This window comes from Impatiens glandulifera, chromosome 4 (genome assembly GCF_907164915.1).
Source record: "Impatiens glandulifera chromosome 4, dImpGla2.1, whole genome shotgun sequence".
Taxonomy (NCBI): Eukaryota; Viridiplantae; Streptophyta; class Magnoliopsida; order Ericales; family Balsaminaceae; genus Impatiens; species Impatiens glandulifera.
This window is the reverse complement of record NC_061865.1, coordinates 33,305,044-33,330,391: the sequence shown is the minus strand read 5'-3', so window position 1 is coordinate 33,330,391 and position 25,348 is coordinate 33,305,044. Positions and strand designations below refer to the sequence as shown.

Genomic DNA, 25,348 nt, shown 5'->3' with positions numbered 1-25,348 from the left:
TCTAACTACGTATATCCTTAAACTTCTCATCTTCAGGCTAGTGGGACAACTATCCACTATTATATTATTTGTCTATGTACTCTTCTTACGAAAAACTAAACAGTCATTTATCTAATAACTTGAAGACACGTGTCTTTTAATGTTAAAAATATGACTAAAATTTCTAATGTGCCTCTACTTCACGTCTTACATTAATGACAGACTTTCATAATTATCCTTAAATGATGCATATTTTAAATGATGAGTTTCTTGGGAATAAAGTTCTACATTACAGATTATTTTCTCTATGACTTTAATGATCATAAGATTGTCTCTCTCTATAAAAGTAACGATGATATTCAAAGGGATTTAATATCTTTCATGTGCATCTTCGCATTCTCTCTCTTAGAAATCTTCTTGTGTTTCTAAGAAATCTAAACCCCCAGTTCTCAAATAGTTCATCGAAATGGATTATGTCGCTCCATCCACTCTTCAAGTGGACATAGATTATGTTTCCACCTTGTTCATTCCTGAAATGGTCACTATGTTCGGATCTCTTAAAGCTTTGGTCTTGAAAAGTTTCTTGGGGCTCCTGTCGTAATGCACGAATCTGAAGTTCGTTAATTCTTTAAATACAGAAGGTTCTACGACAATAGGCTTGTCATGGAAATTTTTTTTGAAGAACATGTTGGTTTTTATGAAGAATCTTTTGCTCGATTCTTCAATCTCCATTCGGAGAGACGGTCTGAATTCCCTACCTCTTCCGATGAGATATTATCTGAGATGAATGCTTGTCTTCTCAAATACATCTATTGATGGGAAAATTGTTCCTATCGGTTCTCATAGACCAAAATCTTCTCTAAAAGTTGATTTTTCTCTCCTCAACGATATCATCTCTAAATCCCTTTTGGCTAAGGGCTTCTTCAACTCATACTCGAAGATAGTCTCCGAGATAATGATCACTATCACCAGGGGAACTGCAATCAACTAGTCTAAAATCATTTTCAAAAACTTGGTGGAAATGATCTTGTCTTAGAGGAGGCCTTCTGGGTATGCCGCCCCACTCAGCATGTTCCTCATTCTCTTCTCTCAAATGTAGGACATGGGGTCCTCATTAATTCCTCCAGAATCTTGAACTACTAAAGAGTTCTCGACTACGTTCTCAGGGTAGGAAGGATTAAGCTCAAAAGAAGAAATTGGGAGACCCTTTTGGTCGAAAGAGCTATTTAGGTTTCTATCGCTCTCGATGATGTTAAAAAGGGGGAAAAGAAGTGGCCTTAGGCCCAAGGGGAATTAAGGGTATAAAGGGATAGGAAAGATCGAACCTTTTTGAGGTTTTTTTGGATAGTTTTGTTTAAGATGTTTGACTCCTCCAGATCTTTTGATAATATAAATATATGATTTTTTTGGATGTCTTGCTGTTGATTGATATCTTTGTTGTTTATCAATTGGATCTATTTTAACTAAGTCTTAACATCATCAAAAAGGGGGAATTGTTGGGTCAAATTATTTTAACTAAATTAAAGAATAAGATTATTCTATGTCGATCTTATTTTGATGATTTGTGATTAAAACTAAGTTATGATTAAAGCTAAGTTGTCTATTTAGTTTGTGCAGGTGCATTAGACTATGATAACTTAAACGTGGTCTAAGCAGGCTAATTAGACGAAGTTAGACGTGGTAGTCTAACTCCATTAGACTTGGTCTAATGGGATGCAAAATTAGACCTTGGTCTAATGGGATGTGAAGTTAGACGTGGTAGTCTAACTCCGTTAGACTTGGTCTAATGGGATGCAAAGTTAGACGTGGTATTCTAACTCCATTAGACTTGGTTTAATGGGTTGCAAAGTTAGACGTGGTAGTTTAACTCCATTAGACTTTGTGTAATGGGATACGAAGTTAGACTTGGTCTAATGGGATACGTGGTTAGACGAGGACATCTAACTCCATTAGACTTGGTCTAATAGAATGCGTCGTTAGACGAGGACATCTAACTCCATTAGACTTGGTCTAATATGATACGTAGTTACACGAGGACATCTATCTCCATTAGACTTGGTCTAATGAGATGTGTAGTTAGACGAGGACATTTAAATCCATTAGACTTGGTCTAATGGGACGCACAGTTAGACGAGGACATCTAACTCCCTTAGACTTGGTATAATGGAGCATGTCTAATGCCTTGCTTCAACATCCGTCTAAAGAAAGCATACGTCTAACCACGATCAACAAGCTATCGTCTACTCTTACTCCACTCACTTTGGTGCCGTCTAACAAGACAACTTATTGTATCAAATGAACGAACGTCACGTTCGCAAATGTCCGTCCAATGGTTTGTCCAGTACAAGACAATATCAGGAGGATATTCGGCGCACTACCAGTTTGGTATGGGCACAATCCATTTTCTCAAAGTCTGCTGATTTCTGGTACTATGGGAGGCCTTCCAACGGACACTTTTCACTTGTGTATGAAGAAGATTCGAACGTTGGTGTCATTCTACTACAAATGGATTACAAAACAAGTGATTCATAAGTTTACTCTTGCACATAATGATTTCTTACATTCTTCAATTTCAAGAAAGAAATATTCACTTACTGTCTAGATGTGAGAATATTGTTGAGAATATTATAAGTTGAATATAGGTTGTTCTGTTCAACGGAGAGTTAGCTAGCTTAGTATGTTTTATTTGATTCAAAGTATATAGTGGATATCCTTCCAGTTGTGGAAGAAGGGGTGACGTAGGAGGGTTTGCTAGGAACATCCATAAACAAATCCTTGTGTTCTTTACTTTCTGTCTTTCATCTTCCATTGATTCAAAGCTTCAAATCCGACGAATACTTCCGCACTTGAATCCGTTTCAAGAGTTCGAAGGATTTGCGAAGAATAAAAACAAATATTAATCCCTCACATGATTACTATCGAATCGTTTATCATAAGCTGTTAACAATAGTCAGACCCTAGTCTCTATTGTTAGCACCGATCGTATCATATTTCCACAATTTTTGAGCTCATTTAAAAAATTACTTATTTTGAAACATTCATATATTGAGCTTCATAGTTTAGAAAAATATGAAATATTGGCAGTAGGTTCATAAAATTGTTTTTGACCTACTTGGAAATTTTTAGAAATTTCAAAACACTTTCGGAAAAATACTAATTTTAGTGGAGTCGTATTCTCACCCCTGAAAAGTTTTGAAATTGAGTGCGAAATATTTCTTAAAATATGTTTGACATGCTCAAAACTCTCGGGATTTTCCTACTCTCTTAGAAAAATTATCGACTTCGATTTTTGCATACTTCAGTGTCCAATTCCCATCTCGATACACTCGTGAAGTCTTTTTTGTACAAGGATTCAAAGTTTAGATCAACAAACAAATATGTAAAGTAATGAGTTCACATTGTGGTTCACATATGTGCTCAAGGAGTGCTCTCAGGTTCAAACACATCTTCTTTTTTCTAGGAATACCTACGAGAGTTCAGAATCACCTATGAACTAAATATAGGTCATCATGTTAAATAGACATAAGACACAATAAATTGAAATAAAAAGAATTTTAATGGCTTGATGCCAACCTTTATCGGAATCTAATTAGAGTTAGGATTAGGCATAAGACATGATAAATGAAAATCAAGAATCTCTTTTTTCTAGAAAGCCATATCTTTATGCGTAGTTTCCTAAGATGTCTTCAATCTGATGTTAAGAATTTTTTCCATTTCCAGAAAGTTGCATCTTCATGCGTAGTTACACAAGATGTCTTGAATCCAATGTGTTTAGATCGGTGTTGACAATAGATACTAGGGTCTGACTATTATGAACAACTTACGATAAATGATTCGATAATAATCCTGTGAGGGATTAGTATCTATTTCTATTCTATGCAAATTTTCACAAACTCTTCAAACGAATTCAAGTGCGGAACTATTTATTGGATTTGAAGCTTTAGACAACTGAATGTAAATGGAAGAAATTAAAGAACACAAGGAGTTTTATGGATGTTCGGAGATAAAACTCATACGTCACCCCTTCTTCCACACCCGGAAGGATATCCACTAAGACTTTGAATCAGATATAACTCACAAAGCTAGCTAACTCTCTATTAAACAAAACACCCTCCATTTAACTTACAACTCTAAGGTTTCTCATAGAGAAGACAATATTACAATATAATCACAGCTAGACAGTAAGAGATTTTTCTTGAGAAAATTGTGTGAAGCCGAAAGTCAGTAAGTTTTTCAGTTGTTAAAACTTTTGTTCGACCATTGTCCTTGGGTTTCTATTTATAGTTGAAGTACACAAACGGTAAAATATTCTTTGTGGACACGTGGCATATGCCCGTTGGATGGCCTCCTATAGTTCGAGAGTATAGTAGACTCTGAATATTTGGATCATGACCGTACCAAACAGGTAGTGAATTGAATATCCTCTAATATTATCTTGTATTGGGAATGTATTTGAGAGATATTCGTGTATGTGGCATTTCTTCATTTGATAGAATTAGTTGTCTTGTCAAACGACAGAAGGAAGAAGAAGCTTATAGCTGAGTGAACGTGGTTAGACAGAGGCTTTCTGCAGAAGATTTCTAAATCAAGGCATTAGTCATTCTTCTTTAGACCGCGTCTAAAAGAGTTAGACGACCTTGTCTAACTACGCTTCCCTTTAGACTGTGTCAAAAGGAATTAAATGACATCGTCTAACTACGCTTCCCTTTAGACATCATCTAAAGGAGTTAGACGTCCTCGTCTAACTACGCTTCCCTTTAGACCGTGTCAAAAGGAGTTAGACGACCTTGTCTAACTACGCTTCTCATTAGACAACATCTAAAGGAGTTAGACGACCTCGTCTAACTACACATCCCTTTAGATAGCCTCTAAAGGAGTTAGACGTCCTTGTCTAACTACGCATCCCTTTAGACAGTATGTAAACGAGTTAGATGTCCTCGTCTAACAACGCATCCCTTTAGACAGTGTCTAAAGGAGTTCAACGTCCTCGTCTAACTACACATCCCTTTAGAAAGTGTCTAAAGGAGTTAGAAGACCTCGTCTAACTACACATCCCTTTAGACAACGTCTAAAAGAGTTAGACGCCATCGTCTAACTACGTAAGACGTCTTAAGACAGCCTGCTTCAGACTGTGTCTGAAGAAATAATATCTTTTAGATTTATGCATGCAGAAAACAAATAGACGGCTTAGTCTTATTTTAATACATCATCAAAATTATGTTCCAAACCATAAAAATCATTTGTATTCTTTTAAAGTTAATTAAACTATTTCTTTCTAATTAACTTTCTCTTTTCTTTGTTTTAATTATAATCAACACAATATCAAAAATCTTTCCATTACTAGAAGCCGCATCTTCATGCTCATTTTTCCAAGTTGTCTTGAATTTGATATCAAAAATCACTCTTTTCAGCAAGCCACGTCTACATGCATAGTTTCCCAAGATGTCTTGAATCCGATATCAAATATCTTTTCACTACCAGCAAGTCGCATCTTCATGCGCTGTTTATCAAGATGTCTTGAATTGGATTGTCAAGAATCTTTCTATTCCCAAAAAGTCACATCTTCATGCGCAATTTTTCTAGATGTCTTGAATCTGATGTCAAGAAACATACATTTCCAGAAAGATGTATCATCATGCGCAATTTTTCAAGATGTCATGAATTTGATGTCAAATATCATTTATTTAAAGATAGTCGCATTTTCATGTTCAATTCGCAAGATATCTTGAATCTGATTATCAAGAATCTATTTCCAAAAAGTCGCATCTTCTTGCGCAATTTTTCAAGATTTCTTGAATTCGATGTCAAGATTCTTTATTTTTTTTTAAATGCCATCTTCATGTACAGTTTTACAAGATGTCTTGTGTTAGATCGTCAATAATATTTCTTTTCCAGAATGTCGCATCTTCATGCACAATTCCTAAGATGTCTTAAATCAGATGTTAAGAATCTTCCCTTCAAGAAAGTCGCATCTTTGTGCAAAAATTTTCAAGACGTCTTGAATTCGATGTCAATAATCTTTCTTTTCCAAAAAATTGCATCTTTATGCGTAATTTTTTAAGATGTCTTGAATTCGATGTCAAAAATCATTACTTTCCAGAAAGTTTCATATTCATGCGCAATTTTTCAAGATGTCTTCAATTCGATGTCAAAATCTTTTTTTCAAGAAAAAATCATCTTCAAGCTTAGTTTTTCAAGATGTCTTGAATCAAATCGTCATGAATTTTTCCTTTCTAGAAAGTCGCATCTCGCAATTTCTGAGGTCTCTTGAATCTAATGTCAAGAAACTTCCTTTCAAGAAGTCGAATCTCCGGGCGTAGTTTTTCAAGATATCTTGAATTTGATCATCAGGAATCTTCCATTTCCATAAAGTCGCATCCTCATGCGCAATTTCTGAGATCTTTTGAATCAGATGTTAAGAATCCATTTCCAGCAAGTCGCATCTACGTGTTCAATTTTTCAACATGTATTGAATCCAATGTCAAAAATCTCTCGTTTTCCAAAAGGCACATCTTCATGTGCAATTCCCGAAGTCTCTTGAATTCAATTGTCAAGAAGCTTTTTCTCAGCAATTCATACTTAAGATTAAATTCCTGATCTAACTAAGAACTTCCAGATCTCGTTTTCTAAAAGTCGCATCTTCATGTGCAATTCCAGAAGTCTCTTGAATTCAATTCTTAAAAAGATTTTCCGTAGTGAGTCAAACTTAAGCTTAAATTCGTAATATAACTAGAAATTTCCAAAATTAGAAATCGCAAAACCTTTTGAATCTAATTGTCAAAGATCATGTATTCCAAAAGTTGCATCCTCATGTGCAATTCTCAATATTTCTTAAATCTGATCATCAATAATCTTTTCTCTTCAAGAAAGTTACATATTTATGCACAATTCTAGAAGTCTTTTTGTTAAAAACATTTTTCAAACCGGCCACAGATTACAAGTTTTGAATATTTATTCTAAATAATCAAAATGGGAGAAATTGATAGAAAAATTAAGTAAGTTAATTTTTGAAACCGGCTATACATTACAACTTTTGAATATTTATTCTAAATAATCAAAAAGGGAGAAATTAATAGAAAAATTAAGTAAGTTAATTTTTTAAACCGGCCATACATTACAACTTTTGAATATTTATTCTCAATAATCAAAAAGGGAGAAATTGATAGAAAAATTAAGTAAGTTAATTTTCAAACCGGCCATACATTACAATTTTTGAATATTTATTCTAAATAATCAAAAGGGGAGAAATTGATAGAAAAATTAAGTAAGTTAATTTTTGAAACCGGCCAGAAAACTAAACAACTATTAACTTTTATGTGCAGGAACAGATCGAATTGAATAAACCGGCTGGAACTTCATAAACCGGCTAAAGAACATCTCAAAGTAATCCAGTTCCAAATGATCAAGTCAAGATCAAGAGGAACCGGCATCAAGATTCTCAGCAGACCGACTAGAAAAAAAGAGCCTACACTTCAGCCGGATCATTATATGACAAAGTCAACCGGAAACTAAGAGTTACAAAGATGACGTAGTGTGACGAAATAGACGTGTCTTGAAGAAATAAAAGAAGATAAGATCTGATCAGAAGCATGCGATAAAAACAATGATGATTTGCTGATCCGACTCAGACAGCCGGTAGGTGCATGCTTGACACGTGTTCGAATCTGCAAATCGGTTACGTCATCTTTACCTGAGGAGTATATGCATGCTTGCCAAGTGTTAGGAAGGTAAAACGTGCAAGAAACCTCTCTGCACTGGCGTGACTCTGAATTAACCAATCCCACGGTGAGAGAAAAAAGTGACTGTTGGAATGCTCTTCACTATAAAAGGAAGACGAAGCGACCTCATTAATGACAGCAACGAACATCTTAGAGAGATAAAGAAATCCCACGCGCGATCCGAAACTGTTGTGTCATTTACCGAAAGTTTTATTTGTGTTGTGTTATTGTATTACATCAAGAGTGAGTTGGTGTAACCGGCGAGTAGCGAGTTAGGCTCGATCGGCAGTGTAATCGTTGTAACTTTGAAAGTTAGTGGAGATCCTTCTCATAACCTGAGAGGAAGGTGTGACGTAGGAGGGTTTGCTCCGAACATTCATAAAAAATTATGTCTCGTGTTCTTTACTTAGTTCCTATTTACTTTCTACTCACTTAACCTAACCACAAACCAAAACGTAATCTTACTCCTCAATCAAAACCGGTCCACTCATATCCTTAAAACCGACTCCTCATAAACATCATCTAAGTCGCATACGTTGCTTCAGACTGAAACAGACATTTCCGCTCTTGAACCCGGTTCAAGAGTCTGTGACAGTTTGCGTAGTGCTGAGAACGGTTGTAGTCTTTAACCGAATTATCACCAAAGTGTGTTGTGTGTTGTGTAAGCGGCCACCCTCCCAGAAACCGGAAACACCTCGGTCCTCCAAGGGCGTCCCCGATCCTAACAAGTGGTATCAGAGCGATGTTCTTAGCACTCAAGCAACCGAAAAAGATGGGAAGCATGACCCACAGCGACAAGCCACCAATGTTAAACAGTGAAGCGTTTAGCAGCTGGAAGAAACAGATGTATCTACATCTGATTACGCTAGATGATGAGATGAGTCAAGTTCTGAAAGAAGGGCCAATCAAAATCAACAAGGAGTTAGATGAATGGACAAATGAAGATCGAAGACGGAGTAACCTGGACAACCATTGCATGAGGCACATCTATAAGGCTATAGACGATAATACCTTAAACAAGATATCAGCCTGTGATAATGCAAAGGAATCATTGGAGACGATCATTCAGATTCATGAAGGAAACGAAAGAACAAAGGAGAACAAAATATTGGTGGCTACACAAAAATATGAAAACATCAGGATGAAACTGGGGGAAAACATGAAAGAATTAAGCAATCGGTTCAACAGCGTGGTCAACGAGCTTCAAACACTCGGAAAGAAATACGACAATCGAGAAGTACTCATTAAATCCATAAGATCACTGCCGAGCACATGGGATATCAAAACCATGGTGATGAGGGAATCAAGCAACCTCGGGAAGATGAAGTTGCATGACGTGTTTGAGGATCTAAAAGCCTACGAGTTCGAGATTAAGTCTCGGATCGAAGATGAAGCATCCACGTCAACCGCAGCTAGAGCTTTGGTTACATCGGTGGAACCGGCGGTCCAAGTATCAACCGTTCCGGCTCCAGTCAAGAACGCTGATCAGATCAGTGAAGATGTAATGGCGATGCTAGCTCAGAAATTTGGGATATTCATGAAGAAGAACCAGCCACCATCTAAAAACAACTTTAGTTATAATTATGTAGACAAATCCAGTAAAAGATGTTATAACTGTGATGGTTTTGGACATTTCAAGTCAGAATGTAGGAAACCGAGAAGAGACGACAGAAAACCGAAAGGTAACTATCAAGGCAACAACTACCAAGGCAACCAGTACCAAGGTAACAACTACCAAGGGAATAACTATCGGAGAAATGAAAACCAACAGAACGATTACCGGAGAAACGATGACCAGCAGGCCGAAGAATGGAAGGAAATACAGAAAGCACTCATTGCATCCGACGGTGGAAGCGAATGGGCGTACTCCGACAACGAGAATGATGAGGAAAAAGTAACATGCTTTATGGCAAACGACGAAGAGGTATTTGATTTCTCTTCTGATGAGTTCTCTAAGGAAGATTTGATTTCTGCACTCAACGAAATGGTCGCTGAGTTCAGAAACATATCTGCGTACATACCGACTCCAGTAGAACATAAAACCATAGAGTCAAGTGGTATCGCTGATAAGTCATGCGAAACCATAGTGTATGAACCGACTGAACTATCCTTAGAGAATGAGGAGACAGTTCAACCGGTAACTGAAATCGATGAACGAGCACTGTATGTTACGGCTGCGTGGGAAAGATCTCGTCAAGCCGTAAAACAGATGTGTAATTATAAAAGACACCCCAAGTGTAGATTTGGTATTGGTTATGAACAAAACAAATCAAACGAATCAAATCAACCTAACGGGATGAAACTCACAAAAGACAATCTTCCTTTCATAAGATTTGTCAAGAGTTCATCAACCGAAAATGAGAAAGCACGTGATCTAAAACCGGAAAAAGAACTTAAATATGTGAGTCCGACTAAATCAGAAAAATGGCTTCATCATGAGAGAAGGAAAGCCAACCGGAAAGAAAATAAACAAAATAAAACAAGTAAATCTTGGTCTCAAAGACAGCCATCACCGCGACATAAGGCACTCTTGAGCAAGGATCAAGAAGTTAAGCCAAAAATTATAAGAACAGATACCGGGAAAGTGATCCGACTTATTCAAGTCTGGATTCCAAAGGGACTAATCAACCATGGACCCAAGTGAATGTGGGTACCAAAAAGGTGTAAATAATTCTATTTTACAGGTTAGGAGAAGCAATCGGCTAAAGAACTCGGAATGGTATATGGACAGCGTATGCTCAAGACACATGACCGACAACGATAAGCTGCTAGCAGACATCAAGTATGAAGCCGAAGCAGTCATAACATTCGGTGACAACTCGAAAGGTAAAACCGTGGGCAAGGGTAAGATTGTCCATGGTAACCTGTCCATAAATAATGTATTACTGGTAGAACGCTTGCATTTTAACCTGTTAAGTATAAGTCAAATGTGCGATGTAGGTTATAAAGTTGAATTTCATAAGAATGCATGTTTAGTTAAGAATAATCAAAATCACATTCTTTTAACCGGTAACCGAATGAGAAATATTTATAAAGTTGATTGGAAAACTAATTTTGAAAAACCTGTATGCATGATAGCTGGAAATGATCCAAACTGGCTTTGGCATAAACGGCTAAACCATTTGAATTTCAAAACAATCAACTTCATATGCTTTAAGGAATTAGTTTACGGTTTTCCGAATGTTAAATTTTCAAAAGATAAAGTGTGTACTGCATGTCAAATGGGTAAACAAATAAAGTCATCTTTCAAAAGTAAAGGAAATTATCAATCTGAACGGTGTTTAGAACTCCTACATATAGATCTGTTTGGTCCGGTTACTGTAACCAACTTAGGAGGCATGCATTATATTATGGTAGTTATTGATGACTATTCTAAATTTACTTGGGTAACATTTTTAGCCTCTAAAAATCAAGCAACTCCAAACCTGATCAAACTGATTTTGAGAATACAAAATGAAAAATCTATTCGGGTAAACAAAATCAGAAGTGATAGAGGAACTGAGTTTATAAATAGCAGATTAACTACGTTTCTTGATGATTCTGGTATTATACACGAGTTGTCTAGTGCCAGAACTCCTCAACAAAACGGCCTAGCAGAGAGAAGAAACCGAACTCTCAAGGAAGTCGCAAGGTCAATGATAGCCGATTCGGGGATTGCCCAAAAGTTTTGGGCTGAGGCTATCAATACCGCATGTTACACTCAAAATCGATCTTTAGTAACTAAATGTTTTTCCAAAACTCCTTTTGAAATATACTATGATCGAATTCCAAACATACGGTACTTTCGAATTTTTGGCAGTAAATGTTTTGTTCACAACAACGGTAAAAATTATTTGTCCGCTTTTGTGCTAAATCCGATGATGGAATAATGTTGGGATATTCGGTTGTAAGTAAAGCTTATAGGATATATAACACTAGGACTTTAACAGTTGAAGAAACATCCCACTATGTTTTTGATGAATCGGTTGAACGAAACACTGCTCTACCCTTCGATCTTCACAATAGAATGAAAAATTTCAATATCTATTCTGATGATGAAGATGAGGTTCCGGTTTTTAGACGATTTGTCAATGACCAAGCAGTTGATGCTGAACCTCAGCCTACTCAAGATGCTTTACCGCAGAAAGTTGACTCTTCAGTTTCGACTGAAGAAATCGGTCGATCTGACTCTGTTCAGCCTACCGATCAGTCTAACCTTGATCAGCCAACCGAAAACTTGGTAGACACGTCTCGGATAAACCTCGGAAGGAACAAAAATCATCCTCTTGAACTAGTAATAGGTAACATATCCTCACCCGTCCGAACTAGGCAACAGAATTTGGAACACTATGAAAACTCAGCTTTCATATCACAAATTGAGCCGAAAAAGGTGGATGAAGCATTGTCAGATCCCGACTGGATTCTAGCAATGCAAGAGGAATTAAACGAGTTTGAGAGAAATAAAGTATGGTACCTAGTTCCTAAACCGAAAAATAAACCGGTTATAGGAACACGATGGGTATTCAGAAATAAACTCAATGAAGACGGTTTAGTTACGAGGAACAAAGCCCGGTTAGTGGCTCAAGGCTACAAACAGGAAGAAGGCGTTGATTTTGAAGAATTAATTTCCCTTGTACCTAGACTTGAGGTAATTAGAATATTTTTAGCGTTTGCAGATTTCAAAATTTCAAAGTTTTTCAAATGGATGTTAAAAGCGCCTTTCTAAACGGTAAAGTACATGAAGAGGTGTATGTTAATCAACCTCCAGGTTTTAAAAATTCAGAACACGAAAATCATGTTTACCGGCTGAACAAGGCCTTTACGGCTTGAAACAGGCTCCAAGAGCCTGGTATGATACGTTAACACAATTTTTATTTGATCACAAGTTTACAATAGGTTCAGTCGATAAAACACTTTTCAAATTTGAGAAAAAGGAACACATATTATTTGTTCAAATATATGTTGATGATATTATTTTTGGATCAACCGATCCAAAACTATGTGAAAAATTCTCAAAAATGATGACTGACAAATTTGAAATAAGTATGATGGGAGAACTAAGTTTCTTCCTAGGACTTCAGGTTAAGCAGATTGAAGTCGGAACGTTCATAAGCCAACCAAAGTACACTTCCGAACTACTGAAGAAGTTTGGAATGGATACATGCGCTGAGGCGGCTACAGCAATTTGTTCTTCCGTAAAGTTAGACAAATATGAGGATGGGCAAGCCGTTGACATCACATCATATCGGGGAATGATTGGATCCCTGCTTTACTTAACTGCCAGCAGACCGGACATCCTGTTTGCGGTTGGAGTATGTGGGAGATTCCAAGCCAATCCAAAGCAATCACATTACACTACGGCTAAAAGAATATTGAAATATCTATAGGGAACACAAGACGTGGGACTTTGGTATCCAAAAGACTCAAGTTTCAATCTCATAAGCTACTCAGACGCGGATTACGCAGGATGCAAAATCGATAGAAAGAGTACAAGTGGAACTTGCCAATTCCTAGGTGACCGTCTCGTTACATGGAGCAGCAAGAAACAGACCTCAGTTGCAACGTCAACCGCAGAGGCAGAGTATATAGCATCCGGAAGCTGCTGTGCACAACTCCTCTAGATCCAACATCAACTAAGGGACTTTGGTGTAAAAGCTGAAGAATCGCCAATATTTTATGACAACACCAGCGCGATAGCGATTAAATACAATCTGGTGCTGCACTCAAGAACGAAGCACATTGATATAAGACACCATTTCATCCGAGAGCATGTTCAAGAGAAACACATCCGGCTGGAATATGTCTCAACTGAGCAACAAGTAGCAGACATCTTCACAAAACCGCTACAAGAAGCTAAGTTCTCTCATTTCAGAAACATTCTAGGAATTACTGATGTTAAGCAACTTATACCATGATCATACATGCATACTGCTTACATACATAATTATGAAAAACCGGGATATGTGTTCAGGGAGAAGCTCTCGCTTCTCAAACCATATTCAAATAGGCCATTAAAAATAAAATTCAAGGATGCTAACTGGGAGGAAGTCTCCGGCTATGCCTGATTACTTCATGATGTCAAACCACATGTATATTTACTAGGCGGTTGAAATGACCTGGTAGAAGTGGATATACTTAATTCAAAGCTTAACAAATGTTGATACGATTCAACATTTCTTCACATCGAAATATAATATACAACTAAAACCGGTCATGGAAAACCGACTAGTACAAATACACTCTGGTCTAGATGAATTGAACTTTTCCGGTTAACTTGGGATAACTAACCGTGTTTTCATGCATACCTTGAGAAATGAAGCCTGTAATTAATAAAATAGTTTACCTTAATCGAGATGACGACATGTGTCCATCATCAAGAGAGGGAGACTAACATCTTGTCAATAGATTTTTGTCATCATGAATATCCTAGTAATAATTAACTTTGCATTGGAAATAAACATTATACACTTCAACAATTTAAAGCCTATTAAATAATTGATGACATCACTAAGCATGCTTAACCTATTGATCTAGCCGAACCCCTGGCTATATAAACAAACCTCTAATCCTCACAAATCACATTCACTATTCACAAAAACTCTTTTGAGCTTAAACTATCTCAAGATCATGAACTCCGACCCACTTACAAAAAAAATTCTCTTAGCTGACTTCAACACCATTTATCAATACGAAGATCATGATGTCAAAGAAATGTTCTTAGCCGTTGAAAGAAGCGGGCTAAGAAGATTTTTGGAGAATAGATTCATCCTCGACTACTTGGTAGTCAACGAGTTCTTCCAAACTGCAAAAGAAGTGCACCGAGATATAATCATTGCACGGGTTTATGGTCAATCCTTCCTATTCAGCGAGACGGATTTCGCTGAATACTGCGGTTTACCCACTGAAGGGGTAACCGATCTTACTTACTCCCCGGTGACCATTGAGGAAATGTGTCATCGGTTCTCCAACTCTGACATCCCGATTAGACCCTGGGGTGCTAAAAGCCAAGTCTCTCACAAATACCAACTTCTTTGTGAGATACTGGGAAAGTCATTTCTGGGTAGAGAGAAAGGCTACTATTATACCTAGAGGCTCTTCGAGATGATGATTGTTGTCACGGTTGGGACACCGGTAAACTGGTCCTGGATCATCTTCAGCAACCTGAAGAAGATTATTCTCTCAAACAAAACTGGTTATGCTCCTCAGCTAAGCGGTTTCTGTGCTAGTCTGGATATTCACTCCGGACCCTTCGTCACTCTCAATCCGAAACATGTGCTCACGAATGAGAGAATCCAGGAGCTGATCGACCGGTGGGAAGCAGCTAAGGCCAAGTAGAATCAAGCTGCCAGTTCATCAAATGTTTAACCTTCTTCAATTCTTTTCTCATTTCCCAAACCGGTAATTTTGTTGTACTACTGGTTTGGTACTCTACATTAATGAAGATCATTTCTTTCTCCTTCGATCAAGAAATCCTAAAGAAAATAACCAACATTAAATGCGCCGTATCAAACCAAATCAAATCAGTCTTGGAAACAGAAATATTCGCTTTCCAAGAAGCATGCTTGATCCGATTAGACCAGACATGCCTTTATCCTCTTGAAAACTGATAAGGCATTTATGACCAGACATAAACGGTCTGATTTTTCAAAATATTCTCATTTAATGCACTCAACCGCCCACGCTATAAAAAGGAACCTCATCCTTCTCCATCAAAACACACTTCTGATACCCTTCTCTCTCGAAGTTTGAAAGTTCAAGAACTCTGTTCGATTCTCAATCTCATTCTCCACCAAAATGAATGCCGAGTTAAGAAACACAATCATAGTTAACTTTCAAGAAATGAGAAATGTTCGGTTTCACGAAACCATATTCCAACCAATCGTAGAATCAGGGTTACAAGAATTTCTAGAAGGTTCAGACACCATCCTCGAAGAGGAGGTGTATGAATTCTTCAACAACGGGCATATCCTTAATGATGGTAGCATAAAGACCATCATTAACGGGAGATTCCTTTGGATTACTGAAGAACACTTTGCTCTGTTCTTCGACCTTCCAACCGAAGGATTCTCGGACTTCCCAATGCCGTTCTTTCCGGCTAAGGAAGACTATGCCTTCGTCTTCTCTTCATCCATTGATCTGGTCGCCGACCACAGAGAGAAGGATAAACTTGCTCCTCAATACCAAGTCTTTCATGACTTGGTTCAGCGATCTATCATGGGCCGAATGCCCAACCAGAATTATAACCGGGAGGCCTTCGACATCATGATAGCCATCATCCGCAAAACGCCCGTAAACTGGGTTACCTATCTCTTCAACAATTTGAAGAAGCTCGTCACCGCTCTAAGGGGAAGGATCGGTTTCTCTCCCCAAATCACTCGATACTTGGAGGTGCATTATCGCAACCTCGGACCCGGTGTTCCCGTCAGACCAGCCAACACCTTGTCTCTATCCATGCTAGACAGATGGATATCGAGGATTGAGGAACGGACACCCGACAACACTATGGACAACTGGGTTGACAGAATGATCGTGAGGGAGTGGCTCAATTTGTTTTAAATTATTTGTACTTTCCGGTTTTCTAGTCATTTTGTTGTAAGACCGGAATATCATTTCATCTTCTTATGCTTCGGTTTTATATATAAAATTCCATATTATCAAAGTCTCCGGTTTCTCATATTAATCTTCTTTCCGGTTCTATTATGAATAAACAAAAGACTCCATGTTAAACGAAGCTTCTGGTTAACAAGTTTCCAGTAAATCAAAATCACAAACAAAGTCTGAAAAAGTTCGAAAAACTTACCGCCCACGGTTTTATTGCGCACGAAATTACCGCCCATTATATTCTCCGCATTTACCGCCGAAAGTTACTTTAGTAACTTTTGGAGGGAAATTTGGCGCCAAAAATCACAACCAAGTGACGGTTCATCTTCTAACCGTTCAAAATCGCCTCATATATAAGTTCAAAACAGTTCATTATTTGCACAAGCTTTCTCTCTCTAAAATCTTAAAATCTCTCTAATTTCCGATCATCGTTGTTCTTCATCTTCTTCACTCACAATATCATCATGGAATTAGTTAAAGCACATTTCCAATACATGTTGCAGGTCGATTTCAGCGACATCGACGAACACTCTGCGGAAGAAAACAAGGTCGTGCTGCAATCGCTAAGGGATTCGGGATTAGAAACATATATGTCTGGTCCATTCATCGTGCACCCGACGGAGGTTGTGGAGTTCCTGGCGACGACGACTCTAACGAAGAGGACCGTCTCTGCCACCGTGAACGACAAAATAGTTAACATCGCGGAGGAGATCTTTTCTGAAGCGCTCGGTTTGCCGAATACCGGGCTGGACTTCAAAACAAACTTGACAGACGCAGAATCCAACGCGGTCCGGTTGGTCATATCGGTTGATGACAAGGACCTTGTAACTCACTCCAGCCGGAAGAACAAACTCAAGCCAGAGTTCAGATGGCTGCTGAACATAATCTCAAGATCACTTCAGGGTAAAGGAGGCAACTTCGATAACCTGACCAAGCTGAAGTTGAAGATGCTGATGGCGATTGTCCGTAGTGACAAGATCGATTGGGGAATCGTTCTGTTCGAACAGTTCTGCGAAATAGTGGTTCAGAAGGATGGCCGGGTTCAGGCCTATGCAATGCAAATAGTGAAGATTCTTAAGTTCCTTCATGTGGAACTCGGTGAAGGTGAACTGCTTCCATCCGCCAATGTTCTCAACTCTGAGCAGATGAACAAGAAAACTGCCAACGCGGCTAAGCCGGAGTCATCCAGAACCAAATCATCAAGAGGAACCAGCTCGTCTACACCGCTGGTGAAAGTTCGAAACAAGAAGATCCTAAGGGGAAGGCGGTTCAAGCCGAGGCTTCTCAGAAGAAAAAGGGGAGAAAGAAGCAGTCAGCGAAGAACAGCTCCCAGAAACCAGCAGACTCCGGGAAAACGATATCTTCTAACACTCCACCAAAGAGAACCGCAGATGTTTTCCAACCGATCCCAATCAACATAGTTCATCCAAATCCAGTTGAATCTCCATCATCAAGGCAAACCGATCCCTCGGGGAGCCAATAAACTCAATCAAAGTCAAAGGAAATTTCGACTAAAGAGGTTAGTGTTCATTCTGAAAACTCCAAGTCCCCGAATAAAAACCTGGATGAAATAATGGTCGAAGTAGGTTTAAGAACCTCAGATATCATAGTGGACGTGGTCCAAAATTTAAATCATGAAACCGAAGACGACGTGACAAGTTCCAACCCTAAACCTGCTTAGGAGGGAAATATCGGAGAAAAAGATCCATCCGGCTCGGCTGGGAACAAATTCGTTCCAACCGAAACAACACTCCAATCGGCTCAAGACGAGCCAACCGATTCAACAATTATACCTGAAAGTTCATCTCAAGCTAACAAGGGAAAAGAAACAATGCATGAGGACTCTCCGGTGCAAGGAGACAATGAAACTCAAACGGTCCCACAAACTGAAATCATTCCGAAAGCCGAGGATCCTATCTCAGAAGAAGAAGAAGAGGAAATGTTCCAAAAGCTCATTCAAGATATGAACAGGGAAGCTGAAGACCTGGACACGTCTTACCATCTATGGGTCAGGTTGCGCTGTGAAACGAAGCTATCAGACATGATCCCTGACTTCAGCGGAAATGAGTATTCGGAGAAACTCGTGGCTCTAGAAGTTGAGGCTCTCAAGGTAACCGGCACCGACGTTATTCAAGCCACATACGCTAAAACCATGGTAATGGAAGAGTACGCAAAGCTGCAAGCAGTAACTGATGCCATGAAGAAGGCTGAAGGAGCTATACTAACTTCGATAGAATTAAGAATGCTTAAGCGGTTTATGAAAGTGCAGAATGATCTTACTCAAAAGGTTGACCAGCTAGAGGCAGAATGGAAAGAGGAGTGCAAAACTGTTTTAACACATGTCGATCAATTTCGGAGCAAACCTATTTTTAACACAGGGGAGTCATCTAAGACAGCAGAAAACCGGAGCAGTGCCCTCCACAAACTGATCAGGCTCCGGGACTTGAGCAAACGAAGGAAATGGTTGTTGACACCATTATTTCTTGTCTCCATAAGTACAACATTGCTATAGATGATAAGATTGCAACCGTTGAAGCAAATTTGACCGAAACAGTCCGGGCATCCATCCACTCCGAGATCGCCGAAGCCGCTCAAACATCGATCAAGTCGATGATCGCTGAAACCGTTCAAACATCAATCAAGTCGATGATCGCCAAATCCGTGAAAACCGCAACCGCTCCTTTGCTCGATATGATGTAGGCTATGGCAGCTCATATTGAGGAGTTGTCCTAATTACAAGCTAATAAGACTCAAGAGCAGATTCGTGCTGATGCCGAAACAGCAAGGAGACTTCAAGATGAAGATGAGCAAAGGGAACGGTTAAGAAAGGAAATTGAAGACAGAGATCATGAGCTGGCTAAGCAATACGATGATAAAGAAAAGGCCGCTCAACCAGAATCCTCATCAGCTCAAGGCTCTCACTCAATGAAAACGAGGAACAAGAACAAACGTAAGGCGGTTCTGACTCTATTGAAGCAGGTGGAACGAAGCGGTCTAGAAGAGTTCCAACCGGTCGGACAATATGAACAACCTCTGGATGAAGAAGAAGAAGAAGATGCTGCACAACTCAAATCAGCGAAAGAAGAAAGCAGTTGAAGCACCAACCACACTTCCAAGCTCCGGTCCGATCGTTGCACAATCATCTCGTCCACCCAGACCAGTAAGCGGCGGTTTCGGGTTCAACAAACGAACTCCCGGTATATTGAGTGTATTTGACGGATGGCGCATTGATGCTGAACGAAGAGAGAGGGAGTGGAAGGCAAGAGAGGAGGAAGAAAGGAAGCGAAATGAGAAAGAAAACGAAAAGGGGGGATCATCCAATCCTTAGCTTATCTCTTTCTTATGAACAATTTACTTATGTTTGGTTTTTGTTTCAGAACTCAATCATTTTTATCATAACTTTGAAGTAACTATTTTACTAAACTTCCTTTGAAAAATCAAAACATGTTTTGAAATTTTTCTTAACCAGAAAAACATCAAATATGGAGAAATTGTTAAAAACATTTTTCAAACCGGCCACAAATTACAAGTTTTGAATATTTATTCTAAATAATCAAAAAGGGAGAAATTGATAGAAAAATTAAGTTAATTTTTGAAACCGACCATACATTACAACTTTTGAATATTTATTCTAAATAATCTAAAGGGGAGAAATTGATAGAAAAATTAAGTAAGTTAATTTTTGAAACCGGCCATAATCTTTACCTGAGCAGTATCTGCATGCTTTCCAAGTGTTAGGAAGGTGAAACGTGCAAGCAACCTCTCTGCACCGGCGTGACTCTGAATTAACCAATCCCACGGTGAGAGAAGAAAGTGAGCGTTGGAATGCTCTTCACTATAAAAGGAAGACGAAGCGACATCATTAATGATAGCAACGAACATCTTAGAGAGATAAAGAAATCCCACGCGCGATCCAAAACCGTTGTGTCATTTACCGAAAGCTTTATTTGTGTTGTGTTATTGTATGACATCAAGAGTGAGTTGGTGTAACCGGCGAGTAGCGAGTTAGGCTCGACCGACAGTGTAATCGTTATAACTTTGAAAGTTAGTGGAGATCCTTTCATAACCTGAGAGGAAGGGGTGACGTAGGAGGGTTTTCTCCGAACATTCATAAAAAAATTTGTCTCGTGTTTTTTACTTAGTTCCTATTTACTTTCTGCTCACTTAACCTAACCACAAACCAAAACGTAATCTTACTCCTCAATCAAAACCGGTCCACTCATATCCTTAAAACCGACTCCTCATAAACATCATCCAAGTCGCATACGTTGCTTCAGACTGAAACAGACATTTCCTCCCTTGAACCCGGTTCAAGAGTCTGTGACAGTTTGCGTAGTGCTGAGAACGGTTGTAGTCTTTAACCGGACTATCACCAAAGTGTGTTGTGTGTTGTGTAAGCGGTAAACCTCCCAGAAACCGGAAACACCCCGGTCCTCCAAGGGCGTCCCCGATCCTAACACTTTTGAATTCAAATATCAAGAAGCTTTGTCCCCAACGAATTAAACTTCAGTGTTAATTCCTTATTTAGCTAAGAATTTTCATAGTCAAATTCCCAAGATTTCTTGAATTCCATTGTCCAGAACCTTCTCCCCAACAAGTTGATCATGAGTGGAAATCCCTTATCTGATTATGAATTCCCAGAAGTTAAAGACTTTGAGACCTTTCGAATTTAATTGTCAAAGGTCTCGTTCCCCAAGATTCGTATTCTCATGTGCAATTTCGAAAAGCTTTGGAATCCATTCTTCAAAAGAACCTCTCTCGTAGAAGGTTGCCTTTGCATGATGATTCTTAGTCATGTTAGAAACATTCCAAATTTGGCAAAATTTTTAGCTTTACAATGATTATTACAATAGTTCATGTCTTTAGTAGTCATACTAAAGACATTTCTCCTCACGGAATGTGTATGAGACACATGACTGCACTAGGTGCATTTATAAAAAAAATGCCTACACGATGAGCACATCATTTGGCTATCATCACAAGTGCTCCTCAACAGGCATATGGAGGCTCTATTCCATAATAAGAGCATTTCGGCGAGAAGTGTGTCTAGACGCCCAACATAATGATGTAGACCCTTCTCAAATACGATGAATTCTAGGAAAGAGAAAACTATTATATAATTAGGAGAGTTTTAGAAAATAAATTAAATTTGGTCTTTTAGTCCTTGCACTAGGACAAATTCATTTGGATCGTTTGTCGGACCCCTAGTTTACACTAAGGGCATTTTCTAAAAAATGTATCAAAACTCCTCGGGTAGAAACCTCTAACCTGTCGGTTATGGATGGTATTGTAACCTTGTAATATCAGTTCTTTTGACCTGTTTCAGGTTAGGAGTATAAAATCCTTTTAAAATATTAGCTTTGAATGTTAAGGCATTTTTTCGTCTAAATTATCCATTCCTCCAGCTCGGTAGGATGGAAGTCCCAATATTCTCTTGGAAATATTCCTTTAGCTCGGAACCCCTAGAGGAAAATTTTTTTGTCTGAACTTCCCATTCTCTAACTCGATAGAATGGATGCTTCAAATCTTTTCTCTTCAGAAATCTTATTGCTATGAATTCTAGAGAAAAATTCTATTTTATTTGAACTGTCCATTCTCCAGCTTAGTACAATAAAACATTCCAATATGAAATGATCGGTGCAACCAATAAATGGATTGATATAAATCTTGTTAGAGATTAATATCACTTTTATTCTTCACAAACCTTCACAAACTCTTGAAACGATTCAAGTGCAGAACTGTTTGTTTGGGTTTGAAGCTTTGAATCAATGAGAAATGGAAGATAAAAGGAAAGAACACAACAAGTTGTTTATGAATATTCGGAACTAACTCTTCTACGTCACCACTTCTTTCAACAACCGGAAGCATTTCACTATATACTTCTTTAAATCAAATACAGTTTACTGATCTAGCTAAATACTTTATTGAACAGAACACCCTTTGTTCAACTTACAATATTAAGAAAAATATTCACTAACTAGACAGTTTTTTATTCTTTCTCTCTTGAACTTGGAAGATGATAGATATCAATAAGTGCAAGAGTAAGCTTGTAAAGTTGTAGAAATGAGCAAAGTAACCGGTGATTCGGCAGTTGTCCTTGAGCATCTATTTGTAGTAGAAGGACACCAATGGTCAAATCTTCTTCATGGACACGTGTAAAGCATATCCCCCATAGTACAAGAATACAATAGACTCTGTTCTTGTGGATCATGGCCGTACTGAACGGTAATGCACCGGATGTCATTCTAGAACTTTCCTATACTAAACAAGTAGCGGGAAGAATAATCGCGTACGTGGCATTCATTCATTTGATGAAAATAGTTGACGTATTGGACTGCAAAGAAAGGTGGAGCAGGAGTAGTTGATCGTGGATAGAAGTATGCTGACTTTAAACGGCTGCTTAAGAGAGGCATTAGACGCGCTCCATTAGACTACAAAATCTAAGGGAGTTAGACGTCAATGTCTTAACAGTGAGTTCTATTAGACCACCAAATCTAATGGAGTTAGATTGTAATGTCTAACTTTATATCCTATTACACTACCACGTCTAATGGATTTAGACTGGCAAGTCTAACTACGTATCTGTTAGACTGGTATGTCTAACTATATATCTGTTAGACTGCAACGTCTAACTACGTATCTATTATACTTGCACGTCTAACTACGTATCTGTTAGACTGCAACGTCTAACTACGTATCTGTTAGACTGGAACGTCTAACTACATATCTGTTAGACTGCAATATTTAACTACATATTTATTAGATTGGCACGTCTAACTACGTATCTGTTAGACTGCAACGTCTAACTACATATCTGTTAGACTTGCATGTCTAACTATGTATTTGTTAGACTACAACGTCTAACTATGTATCTGTTTGACTTACACGTCTAACTACGTATTTGTTAGACTACAATGTCTAACTACGTATATGTTAGACTGCAACGTCTAACTACGTATCTGTTAGACTGGCAAGTCTAACTACGTATCTATTAGACTTGCACGTCTAACTACGTACCTGTTAGACTACAACGTCTAACTACGTATTTAGACTGACACATCTAACTACGGATCTAGTTAGACTACCACGTCTAATGGAGTTAGACTTGCCCATCTAACTAGTAATACGTTAATTAGCCTACTTAGAGCACATCTAAGTTAGCCAAATCTGATGCAATGCATAGAAACAATTAGTCGACTTAGCTTCTCTCATATTTAAACATCATCAAAACTCAGTTGATTAACATTTAATAATTTCTAAGTTAATTAACTCTTCACTTAGTTCTTCCTAACAATTTCTTCTAAGTTAATTAACTATTTACTTAATTTTTCCCAACACATTATTATCTCTTAGAAATCCAATAACACGGAATGCTAAAGGTAAGCTATGCTACTAGAACTGTCCATTCATGCACCCTTGGTAGGATGGAAGCCCCTAGTCTTCTCTTGGAGAGATCCTTTAGCTTAGAAGGCTAAAGGTTAACTTCATTGTCAATATTGTCCATTCTCCAGCTTGGTAGAATGAAAGTTTCCAACTCTTTATCTTGTGAAAACCTTTAGCTCAGAATTCTACAGCTCTTTTATTTGAACTGTCCATTCTTCCAGGTCGGTAGGATAGAAGTTTCAACCTTTTATCTTAGAAATTGTTAGGATATAGATCGCCAATAGTGGACCGGGGTCCGGATAAAGGGTAATCTCTTACAACACTCAACGGTTGGCGCTAATTTGGTTAAGAATTAACACCTGTTTCAATACTACACAAGATGTCACAAACCCTTGAACCGAGTTCAAGTGCGTAAGTGGTTTGTTTCAGATTGAAGAAACACACACACAGGATGAATAAAAATGGGATTTGGAGAAGATCGGTTTGAAGATTAGTAGGGCGGTTAGTATGGTATTAGTCGGTTAGGATATAGAACCGGTAGGAAATAAAGTATGAGACAGGTTTTTATGGATGTTCGGAGATAAAACTCCTATGTCACCCCTTCTTCTCAAACAACGAGAAGGATATTCACTAAGAATACTCAAACACAATACAAGATCGAGTCTTATTTACTGCTCGATAATCACTCGTACAATTCTCCCAGAAATTGTAATACACTTCACGAATACACACTTAAGCTTTGAATCTTTTAGAGAGATAGGGGCTTTTTCTTCACTTTGTAACTTCGTGACTTGTTCGCTCTCTTAATTCTGTGTATCTTCTTGCTTCTTCAGCTTCTCCTTTTATAGGTGAAATGTGCCAACGGTCACATTTCTTCAACGGATACCTTCAGGATAATCCTTGAATCTGATTGGTTGAGCAGAGGATCAACATAGCATTAAATGCGGTTTAGGCTTCCAAGGCATGGAGCAGGCCGGCTTGATTTGTCTTTGCATGATTATAGCAACTGTCGGTTAGACAGTTGCCTGCACCTGGAAAGTTGCTCCTTTGACTTATACCAAAATGGTAACTTTTCTTCAGGCAATCTTCTGCAGCCTGCAGCATATCATCAAACTTGTATGAATATGGCAATGTTACAGTCTGAGACTTTGATGTCATCTTTTGCATATACTCAAAGTATTTGTTTGCACTAATTTGTCCATTGTTCTTAATTTGATATCCTTGACTTCTTTCTCTAAATAGTCTTCTCGTTGGATTTGGATTGAATACTTCATTTCAACTGATCATGTTACCGGTTGTTCAGTTCAACCGGATACCTTCAAGTTTTGGATTTGTCATATTCTTCTTCTAGCCGACTTGATTTTTTGACCGGTTGGAGTTCTTGACCGTTCCTGCACAATAAGTTTGTTTTGTTAAGTTATTATTCACCGGTCAATTTTATCTAACAATTTCTCCCTTTTTGATTATTTTATTTAAAATGTTCAAAACCATGCGTCCGATGGTTATTTAAGGAGTTTGTTGTTTTGAAAAGTGTTTTGGAAAAGACTTTGTGGAAAAAATTTATCTATCAAGAATTTTTGTGGAAAAAATTTATCAAAAATTTTGTGGAAAAATTTTATAAAAAATTTTATCTATCAATTTCTCCCTTTTTGATTATTTTATTTAAAATATTCAAAACCATGTAAGAC

The 25,348-nt window shown here is 38.1% G+C and overlaps 1 protein-coding gene across 1 annotated transcript; it reads left to right on the top strand.

The window, feature by feature from the left end:
* The first annotated feature begins 18,108 nt into the window (after positions 1–18,108).
* On the top strand, positions 18,109–19,373 carry LOC124935047 (uncharacterized protein CG45076-like). Its single transcript, XM_047475514.1, has 3 exons — positions 18,109–18,688; positions 18,790–18,938; positions 19,038–19,373. Exons 1-3 carry the CDS (start codon positions 18,109–18,111, stop codon positions 19,371–19,373), a joined length of 1,065 nt encoding a protein of 354 aa, XP_047331470.1.
* Positions 19,374–25,348: the final 5,975 nt, after the last annotated feature.

Coding starts and splice junctions, on each gene's coding strand:
- LOC124935047 (XM_047475514.1), top strand. CDS start 18,109: ATGCATGAGGACTCTCCGGTGCAAGGAGACAATGAAACTCAAACGGTC. Junction 18,689..18,789: donor GACAGCAGAAAACCGGAGCA/GTGCCCTCCACA, acceptor ACATTGCTATAG/ATGATAAGATTGCAACCGTT. Junction 18,939..19,037: donor AGTCGATGATCGCCAAATCC/GTGAAAACCGCA, acceptor ACTCAAGAGCAG/ATTCGTGCTGATGCCGAAAC.